The sequence below is a fragment of the Podarcis muralis genome, chromosome 5, assembly GCF_964188315.1.
Source record: "Podarcis muralis chromosome 5, rPodMur119.hap1.1, whole genome shotgun sequence".
Lineage (NCBI taxonomy): Eukaryota > Metazoa > Chordata > Lepidosauria > Squamata > Lacertidae > Podarcis > Podarcis muralis.
This window is the reverse complement of record NC_135659.1, coordinates 60,825,328-60,843,699: the sequence shown is the minus strand read 5'-3', so window position 1 is coordinate 60,843,699 and position 18,372 is coordinate 60,825,328. Positions and strand designations below refer to the sequence as shown.

General features: G+C 42.9%; 1 protein-coding gene across 3 annotated transcripts in view; it reads right to left on the bottom strand.

Annotated features, from left to right (window-relative positions):
* The window catches only part of CNTN2 (contactin 2), a 68,197-nt gene that overhangs the window by 11,366 nt on the left and 38,459 nt on the right, over positions 1 to 18,372 (bottom strand). For all 3 annotated transcript variants that reach the window (XM_028734299.2, XM_028734296.2, XM_028734297.2), the window contains exons 6-20: positions 16,178 to 16,387; positions 15,050 to 15,149; positions 13,851 to 14,026; positions 13,208 to 13,344; positions 9,318 to 9,447; positions 8,011 to 8,161; positions 6,675 to 6,802; positions 5,672 to 5,847; positions 5,319 to 5,439; positions 4,247 to 4,405; positions 3,982 to 4,131; positions 3,110 to 3,180; positions 1,517 to 1,751; positions 1,162 to 1,277; positions 719 to 905 (exon numbers count right to left, since the gene is read on the bottom strand). In XM_028734299.2, coding sequence (XP_028590132.2) covers positions 719 to 905; positions 1,162 to 1,277; positions 1,517 to 1,751; positions 3,110 to 3,180; positions 3,982 to 4,131; positions 4,247 to 4,405; positions 5,319 to 5,439; positions 5,672 to 5,847; positions 6,675 to 6,802; positions 8,011 to 8,161; positions 9,318 to 9,447; positions 13,208 to 13,344; positions 13,851 to 14,026; positions 15,050 to 15,149; positions 16,178 to 16,387 — 2,247 coding nt within the window. The remainder of the gene's footprint in view (positions 1 to 718; positions 906 to 1,161; positions 1,278 to 1,516; positions 1,752 to 3,109; positions 3,181 to 3,981; positions 4,132 to 4,246; positions 4,406 to 5,318; positions 5,440 to 5,671; positions 5,848 to 6,674; positions 6,803 to 8,010; positions 8,162 to 9,317; positions 9,448 to 13,207; positions 13,345 to 13,850; positions 14,027 to 15,049; positions 15,150 to 16,177; positions 16,388 to 18,372) is intronic.

Here is an 18,372-nt window from a genome sequence, read left to right as displayed (position 1 = left end):
CATTGCCATAAAGATGATACAGGAAAAAGTTGCTTCCCTCCCTCTCCAGCTCTAACTCTGGTAATTGGAAAGGGAATCCTCTCCGGGCCAGTTCTACCACAAGGCACAGTGTGCCATATGCATAAGGCATCAGATTTTGAGTGTCATTCAATAATGACAAATTGCAAATGTTAGAGGAAGCCACTCTGGGATGGATCTGCCGGAAATTTGGCAGCCCAAATTTACTCTGCAAGGACTCATTTGCTTGCAAATTTCATCCACTTATGTGAAAAGGGAGGAAAATGGTTAACGTCATTTGTAGCTTCTTCATGATATTAAATTGGGTGAAACAAAGCTTTTGACTTAACACATCAGATTCGGACCCAATTCACAAATCAAATCAGATGGATAGGGATCTGAAACAGATCAGGCTGCTTTCAAATGCTATGAATACAAGGCAAATGTTGTGGTTGGGGCACACCCTTAGTCAACACACAGACAACCCCCTCCCCCCAACACTATATAATGTATATACTGCTTTTCTGTACAAGAAGATAAACCCAAAGCAGCTTGCAAGTTAAAATAAATAAAACCATCACAGATGCAACACACATTATAAGGCATAAAAACCACAGCAATAAAAAGAAAAAAACAGGCATAGTAAGCTACAGACACACATATCAGAGGCAACTGAAGTATTTACAGAAAAGAAGGGCAGCTTCAGCTAATGCTCACTCACGTGGTTTTGTAGTCATAAAACTGGTGGGAGGACTGGCTGGCCCAGTCCCAGCCCGGTTGTAAGCCCTGACAGCCACACGATACTTGGTGTTGGCTTGAAGGTCTGTCACACGTGCTGAGTTGACAAGTCCCGCAGTCCTCACTCTGTCAGCAGCCTCCTCTTTGTCGCCATGTTTCCAGTACCGGATCTGAAGACAGGGACACATGGCAATCTGAGCTCCTTTGACACTGAGGTGTTTTATTTTTAAGTCAGCAGTAAGACTATTTCCTCAGCCCATATCAGCTTATCCGCAAGAGGAGATTCTGTCATGTTATCAGACTGAACTGAGGTGGCTCTGCAAACAGTTGCTGAGATGCCACCATGCCAGTCCAATGCTTATTTTTGTGGGGTTGTCTCTGAACCTGAGCCTTGCTCCAGATCCACTCCTTCCCATTTCTTCTTACCTCATAGCCCAAAAGGACTCCGTTCATTTCATGTTGCTCCACGGGGTCCCAAGAAAAATCTGCTTCTGTGGCCGACACTGCCTTGAGAGTAACGTTAGAGGGAGCCACTCTTGGTTCTGTGGACATACAACAGCAAAACCTTGGAATTATGGGCAAATCTAATCCAAGTCTAGAAATATCTGCAAGGCGCAAAGATCAGGAGCCAGACACTTGGTCTCCTGTCAAAGGGCAAGGCAGGAAACAACTCTTGCAGTGCTATTGATCTGGTGCTCTTGAGAGAAGCATCAGGTGGAAATTGAACTGAGCCTAAGCAATACTCGGAAGTATGCAATTCACTCTTATGATCCCAGCCTACCTTCCTCCGCAGAATGCACAATGGACACCAGGCTCTCTGGCCCCTCCCCCTTCCTGTTGAAGGCCTTGATCTTCACTTCAAAGGGAGTATAGGGTGCGATGCTCTCATTGCGATAAACATAATGTAGGGATTCCGCATGGGGCACGCTTGCTGTCTTCCACACCTGAGTGCCTTCTTTGCGAAAAGAGAGCCTATATCCAAAGCCATCTCCATTTTGGTACTCCCGTTGCATTGGCTGAAATGCAGGTTGGGACCAGTTGAGGGGGGAAACAAAACACAAAGACTCCACAACATTGGTCTGGATCCAGATTTCATATTCACATGACATGCTTTATACAGATTTATGCATACAACAGTGACATGCCAGCTGGTCAAACGAGGAAGAGAACAAAAAGGAGGTAAAACCTGGACTCGGGTAGCGCACTTTAAAGTCAAGTATCCTTCCTAGAAACCAGAAGTACTTAGTAAAGTTATCTGAAGACTTGTAATGATAATTTTTTTACTTTTCTAATTTAAATTTTGAGGTGTTTTGTAATGAGTTATATTAGAATTGGAAGATATATAATATGCTGTGATATAAAGGTTACTTTTGAAAGCCAAGAAGTGGGAGGGAAAGAAGTCAGTAGGCTCTAAAGAGCCAAATAAGTTAAGTGGGTAACAATGATATGACTATATATGTTTAAATGGAAAATTAATAAAAATTATTTAAAGAAAAGAAAAGTACTATTCACATGGAAATAATCCTGGATCCTTCTTTAAAGGATTTGCGGGATTTGACTGCAAGTCGGAGCAGTTCCGCCAGGCCTTTGGTCGGGGTTCAGTCTGATTCTTTTTTTTCTGTATAAGAACAAGCATTAAAGAGGCCTCCTAGCCCGCTCACAGGTTCTTTATAAGATCAGTGGTAACAGCTGGCCCTGGAGAATATTAACCACTCTCAATTTTACCCATGGACTGCCATCTGTCCAGATTTTAATTTGCTCTGAACTAATTTTAAGATGTATTTTAATTAATTGATTGCCTGTTTTTATGTTCTTATGCTCTTTGTATACTGTCTTAGTTTTATGATGTTAGCCACCCTGAGCGAACTACTACTACTACTATTATTATAGATCAAATAGGGATCTTTTTTTATAGAAAACAAAAGCCTATATTACTCTCGATTTATAGATTTATTTTACAAACACGTGCAAATTGAACTTCCTTATTAACTACTTTATCTGCATAATAGCATGGCAAATGGTGAGCTGGCACCAGAAGTGGCCTGGAAGGCAGTGGGATCCTTCCAGCAGTGGAGGTGCCACATGTGGCACATGTGCCCTAGGACATGGACTGGGGGGCAACATCAGCCAGCAGGTGGACTGCCTGATGACAGGATCCCTGCCCAATGCTATGACAAACTCTGGTAAGCTGTAACCAAAGAAAGCTACAGTCTTTGTCAACCCCTACTATTTCCATGTGTTTGTGCTCCTGAACAACAAATATGCTTTTGCATGTAACACACAGTGATTATTTTGCCTACTCCCCAGAAGAAATGCAAAGAAAAACAGAGAGCTGTCAGCAATGAAATTGCCCACTTTTGTGTGGCTGGCTTACCGCCCAGTTGATGATGAGTTCTCCAGGTGCTCCTCCTCCTCCATTGAGCCCAGATGGTGCAACAGTAGGGGCTGGAGTGATCCCCCCAAAGAGAGACAGAAGATGACATGTTAAATCGGAAAACAAAAGTCAAGCAATACTGAAGAAAAGCACCGTTTCAATAATTAGAATCAATCAACTACATCATAAAGAAGGTATATTGAAGCAGAGATTCAGGTAGATTGTTCCACTGAACTTTCACCTGTGAAATATGAGTGTCAATTAAAAAAAAATATTTAAAGGACATCACTTTGGAAAGTCTAAGGAAGTCCAAAAATGCATGCACTTAAAAAAGAAGGCCCAATAAATCACCGCAAAAACTTTGTGGAGTTTTTAAATCAGATGTTCTAGTGCTCATGAAAATGTGAAGGTCATGTATCTTACAAGTTCACAAGCTGAAGCAGCAATTGATTGTGACAACCACTGGGTCAAAATAATTTCTGTGAGTCATTCCATCATTATAAGAATTCTGATAGCACCATGCAGTGAAACGACAGCAACTTCTTCTTCTTCTTCTGGCTTTGGAAAATACCTTATTACATTTTTACCCCACCTTTCCTCCCAAAGGAGCTCAGGACAGCATACAACAAAAATACAGGCACAAAAATTAGAGTTAAAATCTGTTTCAGAATAAAATATCACTAAGATAGATAAGTACAGCAGGTGAGCGAAGCAATTTTGTAAGAAGGCAGTTTCAGATGACACCAAAATGCTGATCAGGTGGGGGAAGAGCTACAGCTTTACAGGGAGGGAGTTTCATAACCACAAGGCCCACCAGAGAGAATACCCTACCCTGCATCACCACCGAGAAGACCCTACCCTGCATCACTCACCAGCTTCTTTGGTGCGGATCTTGGTAGAAGGCACACTGGGTTCTCCCACTCCAAGGATGTTGCTGGCCAGTACTCGAAATTCATAATCCATCCATGGTATGAGGTTGGCCACTTGGGCCGTCTCTGCATTACCTTCAATATTTGCAGGATCTATAACCCAAAAGCACGAGAATAGAACAAATAGAGCAAGCAGTGCTAAAGGAATAACAGCGAAGCCTCCTACTGAAGCCTGTTCCGTGTGGGCCACTGCCCTCAAGACACTTACTGGTGCGCACTTGCTTCCACTTGGAGAAGAGTGGAGTGCGGGCCTGGATGACATATTTGGCAATGGGGCTGTGGTTATCAAAGCCTCGGCTCCAGCTCAGCTGCACAGTGGTGTCCTTGATGTCCCTCACAACCAACCCGCCAGGTGGCCCTGGAGGACCTACCATAAAGCGAAGAACAACACACATAATGACATCCCAGAACCACTTAGAAGAACATTAAGAGAGAGGAATCTTGCTTCATGATACGTGTGCACATAATGCCTGTGCTAAAGGAGCTGCGCTTGCTGCTGTTTAGTTCATGAGCCAGATTTAAGATGTCCATTTCCCTACATAAAGCCATGAACAACTCAGAGCTACATCTTCTCCTGTACAGATTGAAGTCTGCAGATGGAGCCATCCTGACTGTACCAGGACCTATTAGGGGGGCAGTGCAGAGGAAGGACTTCTCCATTGTGGCACCTGCCATATGGAATGGACTTCCCATGGAGATTAGGTGAGCACCAATCATGTGGTGTTTTTGCCACCAATTGAAGACACACCTCTTTACCAAGGCTTTCCCTGATCCTCAGTATCTTCCTATATAAAGAGAAATGTAAGGCTGTCATCACACAGCCCACGCTGAAGGATTTGTAGTAACACACCACAATTCTGGATTTGCATGAAGTAAATCTTCCCACCTTGTTAGAAAAAGGTTCCATCTCTCTCTTTTGCTTTAGAATGCAATTCTATATGTGAATGTGTATATTTGTATGAAATGTAACTGGGCAGCCCTTACTATGAGATCAGCCTTTGGCAACCCTCTAACTACTTTGGACTACCTTCAATGATGGGTATTGTAGCCTAAAACATCTGGAGGGCATCAGGCTTACTAGATAGAGCCAACTTTACTCTGTAGCTTGACCAGTGGGTGAGTTGGGTGGCAAGATAAATATTCAGCTCTTATCCTGTTTTGTGGAGAATATAAGTTGGTTGTCTTTCTGGGAGTGGGAGCAGGAGCAAGTGCAGGCAGGAAGCAACTTGTTTGGACTTGTCACTGCAAAAATTGTGGGGTGGCGGGACAGGAAAAATTACCTCTTACAACCAGCAATGCTGACTCAGAAGCACTGTCCACCACTGTCTGAGCTGTGCAAGTATATCGACCAGCATGTTTCAGCTGAGCATTCAAGATCAAAAGGTCTCCAATGTTCTCTTTCTATGATAGAAGAATCAATAGGAATAATGTCAGAACCAAGCTGAGAACTTGCGGCATGCAAGTTTAAAAGAGGAGAAAGGCAGCAGAAAATTAGGCAGCATCTTAGAAGTGGGCAAATGATGAGATAAATCAGAGGACATCCCAATGAAAAGGTAGAAGGGTAATTGGTTCTCCTTGAATTGTGACCACCTTTCTGGAAAATATAGGGCATCATGGGATTTGCAGTACTCACTGTACTAGCTCGCTTGTAGTGGCCTTCGGACTTGACAAAGTCAATGAGAAAGTCATCCAGGAACCAAGTAAAGGTGAGGTCCATTGTTGGGTCATGAGAGGCACGGCATTGAAGGGTAATATTTTCACCTACATTAATGTCAGCACTGGATGGTGCGAGGGTGATTTTAGTGGCATCTGCAGAACAAGCAGGTGAGACGATGGTTAGTTGTCAATAGTTGTTTGTGCATATCAGTTTTCATTAACATAACACGGGCACAGAAAAAGGTAATGACATCTGTCTCTGAATGCAGATTTGCTGGTGAAAAAAATAACTATAAACTAGGAAAACCCAGAGCACCTCGGTTATGGTTCTGCCATCCCCAAAGAATCAGTGAGAAGGGCTACAACACTGTCGTCTTGAACCAGTTGTATCTTTTACTGTGTGCTTAATGTGGCTGGAAAGGAAGGAAAGCTCACTTTAATTACTTCAGTGAACTAGCAATACACTCTTCTCTTGCTGTAGTACTTGCAGGGCAGACATGATGGCAAAATGTATTGTTGACCTTTCCATTATTGCAGTGTTTCTCAAACAGCATGCAAGGACTCGCCACATGGCCTCAGTGCCACAGCTTGCCCAGTGTTTCCTCACTTGCCTACCCTACCCCTAGCTTTTCCGTTGGTCTAAAGTCAGCCTCAATGATTCCTTGCATGGTGGGAGAGAGAGAAGTCTGAGGCTAGTGGGAGAGAGGGAAGGGCTCCCTCTTCTGAGGGGAAAGTGCCAGAGGAGGTGCTGAAGGAAATGAGAAAATAAGATAATATAATATTTAACAACAACCACAACACCACAAACTGCAAATAGAAAGGAAGGGGATAACTGAGGAGACCTGTTATGGGAGAAATAAGAGAATTTTGTGACTGTGGCCTCAGTAATTTTCAGCCTCCTTGAGTAGGCCCTGGGGGTAGGAAGCTTAAGAATCCCTGCATTATTACATTTGGTCCCAGTGGCAATAAAATGCCCTTACCTCGAACTGAGAGAACTCCTGTGCTGTTTGCTTTGCCCATGAAATTCTCTGCGAAGCAGGTGTATTTGCCCTCATCTAACTTGCTAATATTCCGAATGATCAAGGTGCCATCTGGAGTGATGGTGATGCTGCAGCGGAAGAAGAGCCCATCAGGAGAAAGTGAGAGAATAATTCAGCCAACCACAGACCCGCTTGCCTGTCACGGGACATGTAGCATGAAGGCAGTGATGAATTCCGTCAAATGCCTCAGCCAAAAGGTATTGGAAATAATACGTCGTATAACATTGGCCTTCCAAAGAAAGACTGAGCTGCCACTGGGCTGCAGCGATAGCGTGGCAGCTCTGTTTAGTTTTGTTTTAAGAGATAAAGGAGAAAGGGTTACTGGGAGAAAAGGGGATCCTAAGTCCTGCCCCCTGTTAGGGGTTATTTACATCTGGTCACCTGATAGCAGAAAGATGATTCAAAAGGTGGAGGTGGGTCTCATATGCAGGCTGCAGTTAAAGGTGCAGCAAACAACTGGATAACTATGTTATTTTACAAGCAAACAAGCAACTCTAGTTACTTTTGGAAGTTTTAAATCAGCAGGCTAGGATAGCCAACAGTAGCTATGATTAACTTTCACCAAAAAGAAATACATGTCCTTACTCTTAAATAACTGGACAAGATATACATGCAAAGCTGAATACTCCCACGTATGAAATACACTTATTTAAAGGATATTGCCATTTTTCTGCCTCAAGCTGCCTGAAGGTGATGTGATTCAAGCTTACATTATCACTGTGCAAATCCTTTCAGGATACTGTTCTCTGTACAAGCTGTGTAAGGATTGGCAACTGCCTACCACTCTTCTATTATTAACTCTTATTATTAACCATCTGGGAAATCATCTTGTGTGGCAGGGAGGACACTCCTTCGCAGTTTCAACACTGCTTCTTGCTTGCTAGATTTTCATAGTAAATGTAGGTGGTGCTCCAAAATCCAAGCAGCCTAGTACTACTGAAGTGCTGAATAAAAACCTCTCACATTCCTGCACAAGTCATGCTTTTCCGTCAAGCTGCCATTTGGACAACAGATATCACTGCCCCCCAAAAAAAACGATTCAAGGGGCTTAGAGCAGAGCCACCACGCAAGAAGATGCTGCTTCTGAAGGATCACTCCTAAGGAGACTTACCCCACTGAACACACTGGGACACCCTTCCAAGTAAACACACATGGGATCAGTTCCACACAATAAATTTAAGCTAACCAGAAGCCAGCAGGATAATTGCACTGAGAAGGGACTGCATGTTCAAAGCTACTTAGTCTTAGCTAGGAACTAGCTTAAGGGTCCTCATACCTGGAGCTATTGCTCAGAAGCTCAGTCCCTTTGGTCCAGAGTATAATGGCCTTTGGTGCAGCTCTTGGCTGGCAGTGGATAATGATTTCTCCGCCTCGAGCTGCTGGTATTAGTCGCCTCACAGGGTTTAGCCGAAAATCTGGAGCAAAGGCTAAAGGGGAAAATAAAATGATTAAGTAGGTTTTACGAATGCTGAGCCCTGGGAATGGTAAAGGCGAGCTTCCTGTATATTCTATAATAGTGCAAAAGTAACATGATAACATATATCATGGCTTCTGTTAAATAAAGTTGCCTGTTTGTTACTTGGACACCTAAAGTAATGTTGTAACAGTGAGGTGGCTCAGTGTTTAGTCCAAGTGAGACAAATTTAACTACGCAAACCTCCAATTCATTTAACAAAATGCAAATGTGATCGTGTTTTACACTGTGAAAATCAGCATGCTGCAAGTTCAGATCTCTGAAGCCCAAAAAGTCTGAAATTGAACACTTTGAAGAATAAAATGTCAAAACCTAAGCTTGATTAATACTTCAAAATAGCTACATCTTAAATTTTGAACAGAAAGATTACTGATTCCAAGAGTAATTTCAAGGTCAGAACTTCAAAACTCAAAACCCCAGAAGTCATTGAATTTGAAACTGATTGAAATGTGTGTTCAATGTCTAAAAGGGCAGCTGCCTGTTTCTGTTCAGTCCTGTCAAAGCAAATGAGCCAGAAATACACGCAGTTAATAAAATCTATAGTGTTAAAAAACAATATAGGGGAAAATGTTGTGGCTAATTAGAGAAGTTTAATTCACCTCTATTCATCTTACATCAGACTGAATTCACATACCAATATGGGTGAAAAAGTCTGCTAGTTTCACTATGCATGTAGGCATATTTCTGTCTTGGCTGCGACAGTGCCTTGATCTTTGAGAAAAACCAACTGAGATTGGCCGTAAATACTGTATTGCCTCATAACCTAAGCAGATGTTGACATTTCAAATTAAAACCATTTGAGGTTTCTTAGATTTTTCTTGCCACTAAAACTGCTAGAATACAATCTGTTAACAGCAGTCCTCCAGGACTAAAGAAAATAAAATGTTAAAAATGAAATTCACCATGAAGCAATATGGCAAAGTATTAGGCCAGTCCATTATCTTACTGCTTTTTAGACAGGGAATCTGCCAATATTTAAGATTAAAATCCAAGCATTAATACTAGTGAACAAGTCCCATTCAACACACAGGGCTCACTTCTGGAGAAATAACCCCCTTTCTAAAGCATATTGGTATTGCCCAGACAATCCACAGAAATCCAGAACGTACCTTGCACAGCCAATTCAGCACTTGCATAAATGCTGCCATGCTTGTTCTCTCCTACACACTGGTACATCCCAGAGTCCTCCATTGTTAACTTTAAAATCCTCAAATCCCCACTATTCACTTCAATGCGATTCTGTGCAAACAAGTAGATTAGGTGGTTAGATCACAACACAGAGCATGAAATGCAAGTGCTATATACACAGAAGTGAGTTTCAGTAGAGAACATCACATTACCCCTTCTCAGTAGTGACACGGTTGTGCTGTTCAACACATTTGCCCTATTCTGTGCCTGCTGCCACTCACGTGTCTCTGTGCATATGCCTAGAGGGCATGGTTAGCCTCTGGCCTATGGGCCCTCCAAATGTGGTCCTTTGGGCTTTCTTTCTGCCCCAGGGAGTCTCTTTAGGCCATGGTCTGTCTCCAAGGCCATGACCCCTCACTGTTCCTCATCAGGTTGTCCTGAATGGAAAGTTTCATTGAAAGGTGATTGTACCTCTTGTTTGAATGGAGAGATGTGTATTTGTTGTAATGAGTTTATGTATAGAAAACTCTGCCTTTTTCTTTGCTGGAATTCAGCCTACCAAACACAGGTAAGAGACATTAACATCTCTGTCAACTTTTGCCTCTGGCCCTGCCTTCCATTGGTATACAGCCTTTGGAAAGTTGTCTATAGATACAGACCAACTTTGGTATACAGAAACAGTGCAACAACTGAAGCACAGCAGACGTCATCTCTAAGGATATCTGTCCAGTTTAAAAAGCTATTGTTTGATATTTTGCTCACCCAGAGCTGGACATATTGTCTTGAAAAACAGAACAATGCAAATGAATACGCCATGTTCTCGGCAGATTCACTCCATTGAATGCCTGACCCCAATATTTATATGTGGCCCACGCTTTTGTGCCCAGAAATCTCTCCAACCAATTTCTCCTCAGAAAGACATCAGTTTATAATTTAAAGATCCTAGCATTGCAATGCAGATCAAAAATACAGTGGTGCCCCGCAAGACGAATGCCTCGCAAGATGGAAAACCCGCTAGACGAAAGGGTTTTCTGTTTTGTTTTTGTTTTTTATTAATATTTTAATAAATTTTACAAAAAAAGATTTAACATAACAACAAAAATCAAAAATAATCACAATAAACAACAAACAACAAACATCAAAATACAGGAAAAAACAAAGAGAAAACATAAAAAACAAAATTTAACATAGAAAAAAAGAACTCTCTCTCAGGTTAATATCCTTCAAAACCTTATTTTCCTTACTTCCACCCGCCTTCCTTTCTTGTATTCCACTTTATAAATTAGTTTAGCAAGATCATTCATTATTCAGTTTTATCCTTATCCCTCCCTTCATATTCTTATTTGTCTTAATCACTAGAACCCCTTCATTTCATTTTCAATGTCCTCAGCATTCAAAAATGTTTACAATGTTTTTGTAAGTAGACTTACAAAGAAGGGGAAAGGGTTTTCCGTTTTGGAGGTGCTTCGCAAAACGGATTTCCTATGGGCTTGCTTCGCAAGACGAAAAAACCACAAGACGAAGAGACTCGCGGAATGGATTCTTTTCGTCTTGCGAGGCACCACTGTATCCAGTAGCTGAGGGGTTCCAGTCAGACAATTTAGAAGTGGCAAATAAGAACAAAACGACTATGGGGGAAACAAACAAAAAAACACACACAACAGTTTTTGAGGCAAAAGTTAAGGCTCAAGTTCTTAATGCATTTTGAAGCAACTGGGGTCTCTCCCATGTGTACAACAATGTGAGTCATGTATCTGGGAAGAAGTCCCCACTAAATTCAATGGAACCTACTTCTGAGACAAATATACGATTATGCTGTGGAAAAGGAGCAGAAAGAGACATTCAGGAGCATGTGTACTTCTGTTCTTACAAAGGTCACCCCAGGTTGTTTTTTTGTTTTGCTATTTGTACATTAAGGTGCAGCTCTATCAATTCCAACTTAAAAGCAGCCAGGTTGCAATCCTCTTTGTTGAAGATCAAAAGTGTGGCACACTGGTGTAGCAAAAGGAAGGATTTATGACACAACAGAGGCCATCATACAAGGCAACCAAATCAGTTTCTGAGCCAAAACTGGACCTAAGCCCCAGTTGATATGGGTCTAGAAAATCAGTTTCCTCCAAGAGCACCTGGATCTGGTCCATGACCACCTGCTCAGGAACCTTGCCCAAGAAGGGGAGATTGGAAACTGAATGGCAATTACTTAGGTTTTCCAAATCCACATAGAGTTTCTTGAAGAGAGGTTTTACCACAGCTTTTTACCCTTGCCTTTTTACTATTCCCTCTCGCATGGAGGCATTAATCACCTCCCTGGCCCTTCCAGCTATCCTCCTCCTCCTTGCTAGTTTTTACCTGCCAAGAGGGGCAAGGGTCCAGAGTGCAAGTGGTCACCCAGACCAATCCAAGTACTTGTCCACATCCAGCCTTACTAACTGAAACTTATCCAACATAACAGGGCTAGACAGTGCTCTGGACACCTTTAGAGATTAATCTGCTGTAACAGTAGAGTCAAAGTCTTGGCAAGATCAAGCAATTTTATTCTCAAAATGCTTTGCAAAAAAAATCACAGTGAGCTACTGTCAGTTCTACCACCTCCGTTGAACCAAACCATAAAAGGCCCCATACTACCTGGAAAAGCTCTGCTGGATGTCAAATGTGGTTCCCATGCCTTCTTTGCTGCTTTCACTGCCACTAAATAGGCTAATGGTACATAGCTTGCTCTGTATTTTTATCATGTATTTCTCTGAAGGGTAACAAGGATTTCTGTATTTAAAGCCCTTCCTTTGTTTTCTGATCTGCTCTTGGAAAAGTCACACAATGTTAGCTAATATGTGAACTCCAAAGTCCACTACCCTTTCATGTAAGTCTCTCGGCTTTAGTACAACTTTGGCTTAATCCTTATTCTTTAAGCTTTCTGCCTTTGCATCAAAAGCCCTTCAGATAAAATATCTCCTAACAATCCAAATTAACATGTTTGCTTATTACCCAGTTATAGCTCATTCACATCTTGAGTACCACTAATTCTTGCTAAGTTAATACCGACTGTGATTAATGGGAAGATAGTACGGAATGTGAGCAAAACCAAATTGTGACATTATTCATCCAATTAACAATTGTGTGATTATTTTAAAGGAAAACATATAGCAAATGCTGGGGGACGAGATTTGGACTGGGACCCCAAAGGGGCATTTAACCCTTTGCCTTGGCTGCGGTCCAAATCCAGACTACCCTGCACAGCTGCTACGTGCAGCTAGGAAAAACATCCCTTTGGTGCAAGAACCAAAATAAAATCCTCCCCTCCTCCTACACAGTTCTGACCCAGATCAGTCTTCCCCACAGCTACTTACTTTTAAAATCATACAACTGTTAGCGGCATTCATAATGTCACATCTAGTTTGGGCCTAAGAACATAACCAGGAGAAATGAGCATTTGAGGTTGTTTCCAGGTAGCTACTGGCTTGAGTTTACAGAACTGACAACAGGTGGCTGAACACAGGACTGTAGGGAGGGTCCACTGGTCTACCTAGCTCAGCACTGTCTACATTGACTAGTCGTTGCTGTCTAGGACGGGAGACTTTCCCAGCCTGACCTGGAGATGCTGGGGATTGAACAACAGACTTTTTGAATGCAGGACAGATCTCTGAATCATGGCCCTAAGAATGCTCAATCATTTCTCTTGACCTTAGTATGGCAGCTCCTAAGTTTTCTATTAGTTAGTTAGTGGCAGATAGCCTGCTTTGTACTTTCAACTGTGGTTTCCTTTGCTCCCATTGTTTAAACAGGTTTCACATTTATTATTGCGTTTTTATGTGGCATTTCTATTTTGCACCCCACCTACAAAAGGTAACCACAGTGCCAGTGACAGATGGGCTACCTGAGAGGTTAAGGGCTGCCCGTTCCGTAGCCATTTGACGGTAGGCCTTGGCTTGCCAGCTGCAGCACAACTCCAGCGAAGGTCTGCTCCGATGTCAGCCTCTTTGTCTGAGATGACCTTCAGCCATTCTGGCTGAGCTATAAAAAGAACAAGAAGAGAATGGGACGTATGCACTTCAGACAGGAAGCAGTGTGAGATTCATGATGCTCAAGTTGTGGTGGGAATTTATTACAATGTGCGACCCCTAACAACCCACATTTCATTTCCAAAACATTGATTAAAAAAATATATGGGGAAAACATGTAACTTGGAGGTTCACAGATTTGCACAACCCATCTCAGACCTAGATTCTGCAGATTATTCCATCCTTAGGGATCCCTTATTTCATCGTTATGCTTTAGGTTTCCACCCACCCTGTGCACTATTTGGGAAATATGAAAAGCACAGAGAAAGGTTCAAGAGGGACCTCCAGCTCTCTTTTCATTTGGATCAATGTACTAGGAAAGATGAAGAGCTGAGGGCTGCCTGTCAGGGAATTGCTGGGAGCTCCAACTATGCTGCCCCAAGCATTCTAAGGATGGGCGGGATAGAAATATAATAAAAGGATAAGATACTTGTGAAGGAACCCCCAGGAGTGCTTTACCTTGGATGATGATGCGGCCCCGATAGGTGTCTTTTCCTTGGGCATTTTCAGCTTCACACTCATAAGTGCCTTCATCTTCAAAGCCAATCTCCTTAAACTGTAGAAGGGGCTCCGTTGTGATCCACTCAGAGGACTGGCTACCATCCAACTTCCGCCATTTTATTCGAGGGACAGGGCTAGATTATAAATAAACCTCTGTAAAAGGGCACTTCAGACTTCGGGATCAATGCAACAGCAACAAACAGTGGAATCCAGTGCAATTCAATTATTTCCCTTTCCTCATTGTGAGCCTTATGTCTTCCATTTTTTAAACTAGCCAAGCTTTTCTCATTGACCTGTTAGTAAACTATCATTGTCTCTCACAACCCACACCTTAATTTACAGAAACAAGAGTTCTGTTGGCATTCAAGTCTTCTTACACATCATATCCTCTTGATGGGGGAAAAAAATCACTACCACCTACCCACCTGCGATTCTCAGTTTGGCGTGGTCTTTGCACATGCTCAGAGACACTCTTATTTATTATACCATCCATTTGAAGGCAAATACATAACATTAAAAACAGATTCTGGCGAGTTCAGGAGCAGCCTATGCACTATTTTGGTGGGGTGGGCAGTGCTATGGTGCCTTCCTCTTGACACCAGAATCAATGCTGCTTACCTGGATGGGGCAGGGCCACCCAGGTGCACTGGCAGCACCTGGTTGGCTCCATCTGTGTACCCAGGCAGCCCTGACTTCGCTGCTGCCCTGTACTACCCAGGTAAGTGGCAGCATCACCAGTGCTGGGAGGCTGACTCCACATCACCACACCAGCCACTCCTGGGTGGGTCCTAGCTCAAACTAGTCAACGTTTAATGACCAACACCCCAAAGTCATCTAAAGGATTATTAAATATTTCAGATTATTAAAAACCTCACTCGCAAACAGGGCAAAGGAGTAAAATAGATGGGGAATAGGGCTTCATCAAATGTTTGCTTGGTTATGTTCCAGATAATGCAGGCTAAGAATCTATGATCCTCAAACTTTCTTCAGGACAGAGTTTCTCTGATATTTAAAACAGCAGCTCTCTTTTTCCTTCCTCTTCTGCATTCTTGGTTCCTCAGAACAGAGTCTACAATATTCAACTCATAACTATGTTGGCCTGCAACTTTTCTGCTGTCACCAGCAAGAGACTAAATGCAATTGACACAAGTACTCACTTCCCAAAGGCAAAGCACTCCAAAGCCACCAGCTGCCCGGCCAGAGCATAAGTGTCAGAAGGAAACTTGGCTTTAATGCTGGGAGCAAACGGCCTGGAATCTGTGGGAAGGGGGACAAGAGGTTGAAAGCTTTAAAGCTACCCATGCAGGAGGTTGCAAAGCACAGGCCTCCAAAATGATTCATCTTCGAAAAAGTGCATGTTCGAAACCCAAGTTAAGTTCAGCATTTACTTTTTTGTGTACTTGCAGTTTTTACATTACTGTACTGGTGTGGCACAGCCGTGGCTGCCACACAGCCATCACCCACACTGCTCTGACGTAGCTTGTGATGGAAGAGGAGAGCGATGAGTAAGGAAATCCTGGTCCACCTCTGTTCCATCTAGCTCAGTGTCATCTACACCAGCATCCCTCAGCCTGGTGCCTTCCAGATGTTTTTGTCAGCAGCTCCCATACACTTGACCATTGGCTGGATGAATGAGGCAGATGAGAGTAGGAGCCCAACAACATCTGGAGGACACCAGGGTGGGAAAGGCTGGGATAGACTGACAGCCACTGGCTCTCCGGGATATTAGACAGGAATCTTCCCCAGCCCAACCTGGAGAGACCAGGGATCAAACTGGAACCTGCTACATGCAAAGCATGTACCACACCATTGAGCTCCAGCAGATCCCCCTGAGATGGCCTTAGGCCAGCCACTCTCTCTTAACTGTCCCAACCTATTCTGCTATATGGGGATGGTAAGAACGACCTACCTCTCCACCCACAAAAATATTCAGATCACCAAAGCCACTGGTTGGCTCCAAGGAGGAGGACTCAGATTTCAGCACAGACAGCCAGGAAATAAGCACTGAATATCACCCAGCTGCATGGAAGGCTCCCCACTCCCCATGAATAGTACAACAGGGGACACTCTGTAATCAGGGACCATGGCATCTTGCAGTCCCAAGTAGGCAAGGAACTGCTCATAGGACACCATACATGGTTGGCAGGTATGTTTGGCTTGGTGGGTCACAGGCTCTGCAGGCCTACTTCAGAAATGCCTCCATCTAGAGTTGGCCCTCCTAGGGCCTCTCTCAGAGGGATCTGTTCAACTGGGCTTCCAACACTGTGGGTCACCAGTGCACTGACCTTCTCTGAGAAGATTGAGCTGAGAAACTTTGCTAAAGACACTCTTCTGAATGGAATCAATCTGGCCAGTGACAAAGCAGGAGTAGTTGCCGAGGTCAGAGGCCTCTGTCTTAGCAATGTAAAGGTTTCCCGTTTTTTGGGAGATGAAACGCCTTCCGTCTGCTGGGATGAAGTTGGGGAATTCGTTCACAAACCAGCGGTATGCAAGTCCTGTGTGCAAAGGGAGAGAGAGGGAGAGGATGAAACACTGGCTCCACTGTATCAGAGTGACGCTCGGAGGCTGACCTCGGTAGGCTATTTCCCAGACTGAGACACAAGCTAAGTCCAGTAGCTATTCATTCACTCTGAACAAAGAAACAAAAGTGAGTGTATTTGTTGTTATTCTAGACGGGATGTACAATGCTCCCACAATGTTCATTTTTAGAGAACTGAACCTGATGCCCTCCAATTTCTTGACAAGAACTTTGGACCTGCTATTGGTTTCTTCCTTTACTACTTCCGACTCCTCATACCACAGATTGTGGGCTAAAGTTCAACAGTCCTGTGGGTCTCAGCCAGAGGTTTCTCAAAGTTTTCCATACCAGAATTCCCTTTCTTCCACCCCCACCCCCACAAGAGATCTCTTCTCATTCACATGCTCTTTTCCTTCCTTACATGCACTGCAATCCCCCACCCACTCAGTAATAATCATGCCGTCTCCTGATAACCAAAACGTGTAGGGTGGAAGGTAGAGATGAATTGAAATCACATCCCTGAAATATTCAACTACAGATTCGCCTATACAAAGAGCATTAATGATTCAATTTCTACAATATCAGCATCTGGCATGAAATCGACAGCACTGATTTTCATTGTTTCCTGGGAGAATTCCAGAATTCACAGCCGCAGAATTTAGTCTGAGATGAACAGAGCAATTCATGCTTCTTAGAGAACATTTCAGCTACCTGTACATACAAGAAAGCATGGGATGTAATAAACCAAGACCTACTGTGAGTAGACCCATTGAAATGAATGAACGAACCTAAGTTAAACAGATAAATTACTTTCCATGAGTCTACTCTGAGTAGGACTAGCATTTAATACCATCCCATGGCAACTGCTGTTTACACTTGATAAGCAGGTTATTGCTTCAACCATAAAGACCAGGCACAACTTAGCGCTTATCTACGCCTCTCTTTGCCTGCTGCTTTCCCTTGGTGATAACCTGCAGTTTAGCAGGTTATTGGGTTTTCCATGGATTGCCATTTGTTCCAATTTAGCACAAAAGAGGTTTTCCAAGGGACAGAGGCAGGGCAAAGGGAAAACTGCTCAGACCTATATGAACAAAATGGAAAAGTTGGAGCTTTCTTTCTTTTCTTCCCCTCCCCCCTTTTGTTTAATTTATTTCAATCTGATATAAAATTACAAAAAAGACTTCTCAAAGACAATGTAATTACAATATAGATTCCAGTATATTATAAATGTTAACCATTAATCAAACAGAGAGACATTTAGATGCAATACATTTCTCCTTTGGGAGAAGCCTTGGTAGTTTATCAATTTCTGCTGTGCTCAAGTCTGGCTTAAGCATTCTGGTGCAGAAAACAACAGCAACATGTTTCCAGTATTTTGCAAGGATAATTGTTGCCACAAAATTTTTAAAAAATCAGTGATTTTAACAGCAAAAGGAGGACATGATTACATAAGGTGTGGAGAAAGTGGATTGTTTTTTCCCTTTCTCATAATATTAGAAACTCAGGGACATCTAATAAAACAGAAAGTTGGAAGATTCAGGACAGTCAAAAGAAAGTACTTCACAGTTGACTATGGAACGTAGGGCTATCAAGGGTTCCTAGATGTAACAGCTATGTTCTGTCTCCATGATCAAAGACTGTAATGATTCTGAGTACCAGTTGCTAGAAGCCACGGGATGGGAGAGTGCCTTGCTTGCTGGTTTCACACAGCCATCTAGTTGGCCACTGTGAGAGCAATATGTTGGACTAGGTGGAACAGCTGGCCTGATCCAGAAGGATATTCTTAGGTTCATATGAATTAACTACCAAACAAGGTAATAATGGCCACCACACTTTAAAAGAGCATTGGACAAATTCCTGGGTGATAAGTTTACCAACAGCTGCTAGCCCAAATGGTGATGTTCTGCTCCAACGTTTGAGACAACATTCCTCTGAATACCAGATGTTTGGAACTGAAAGTAG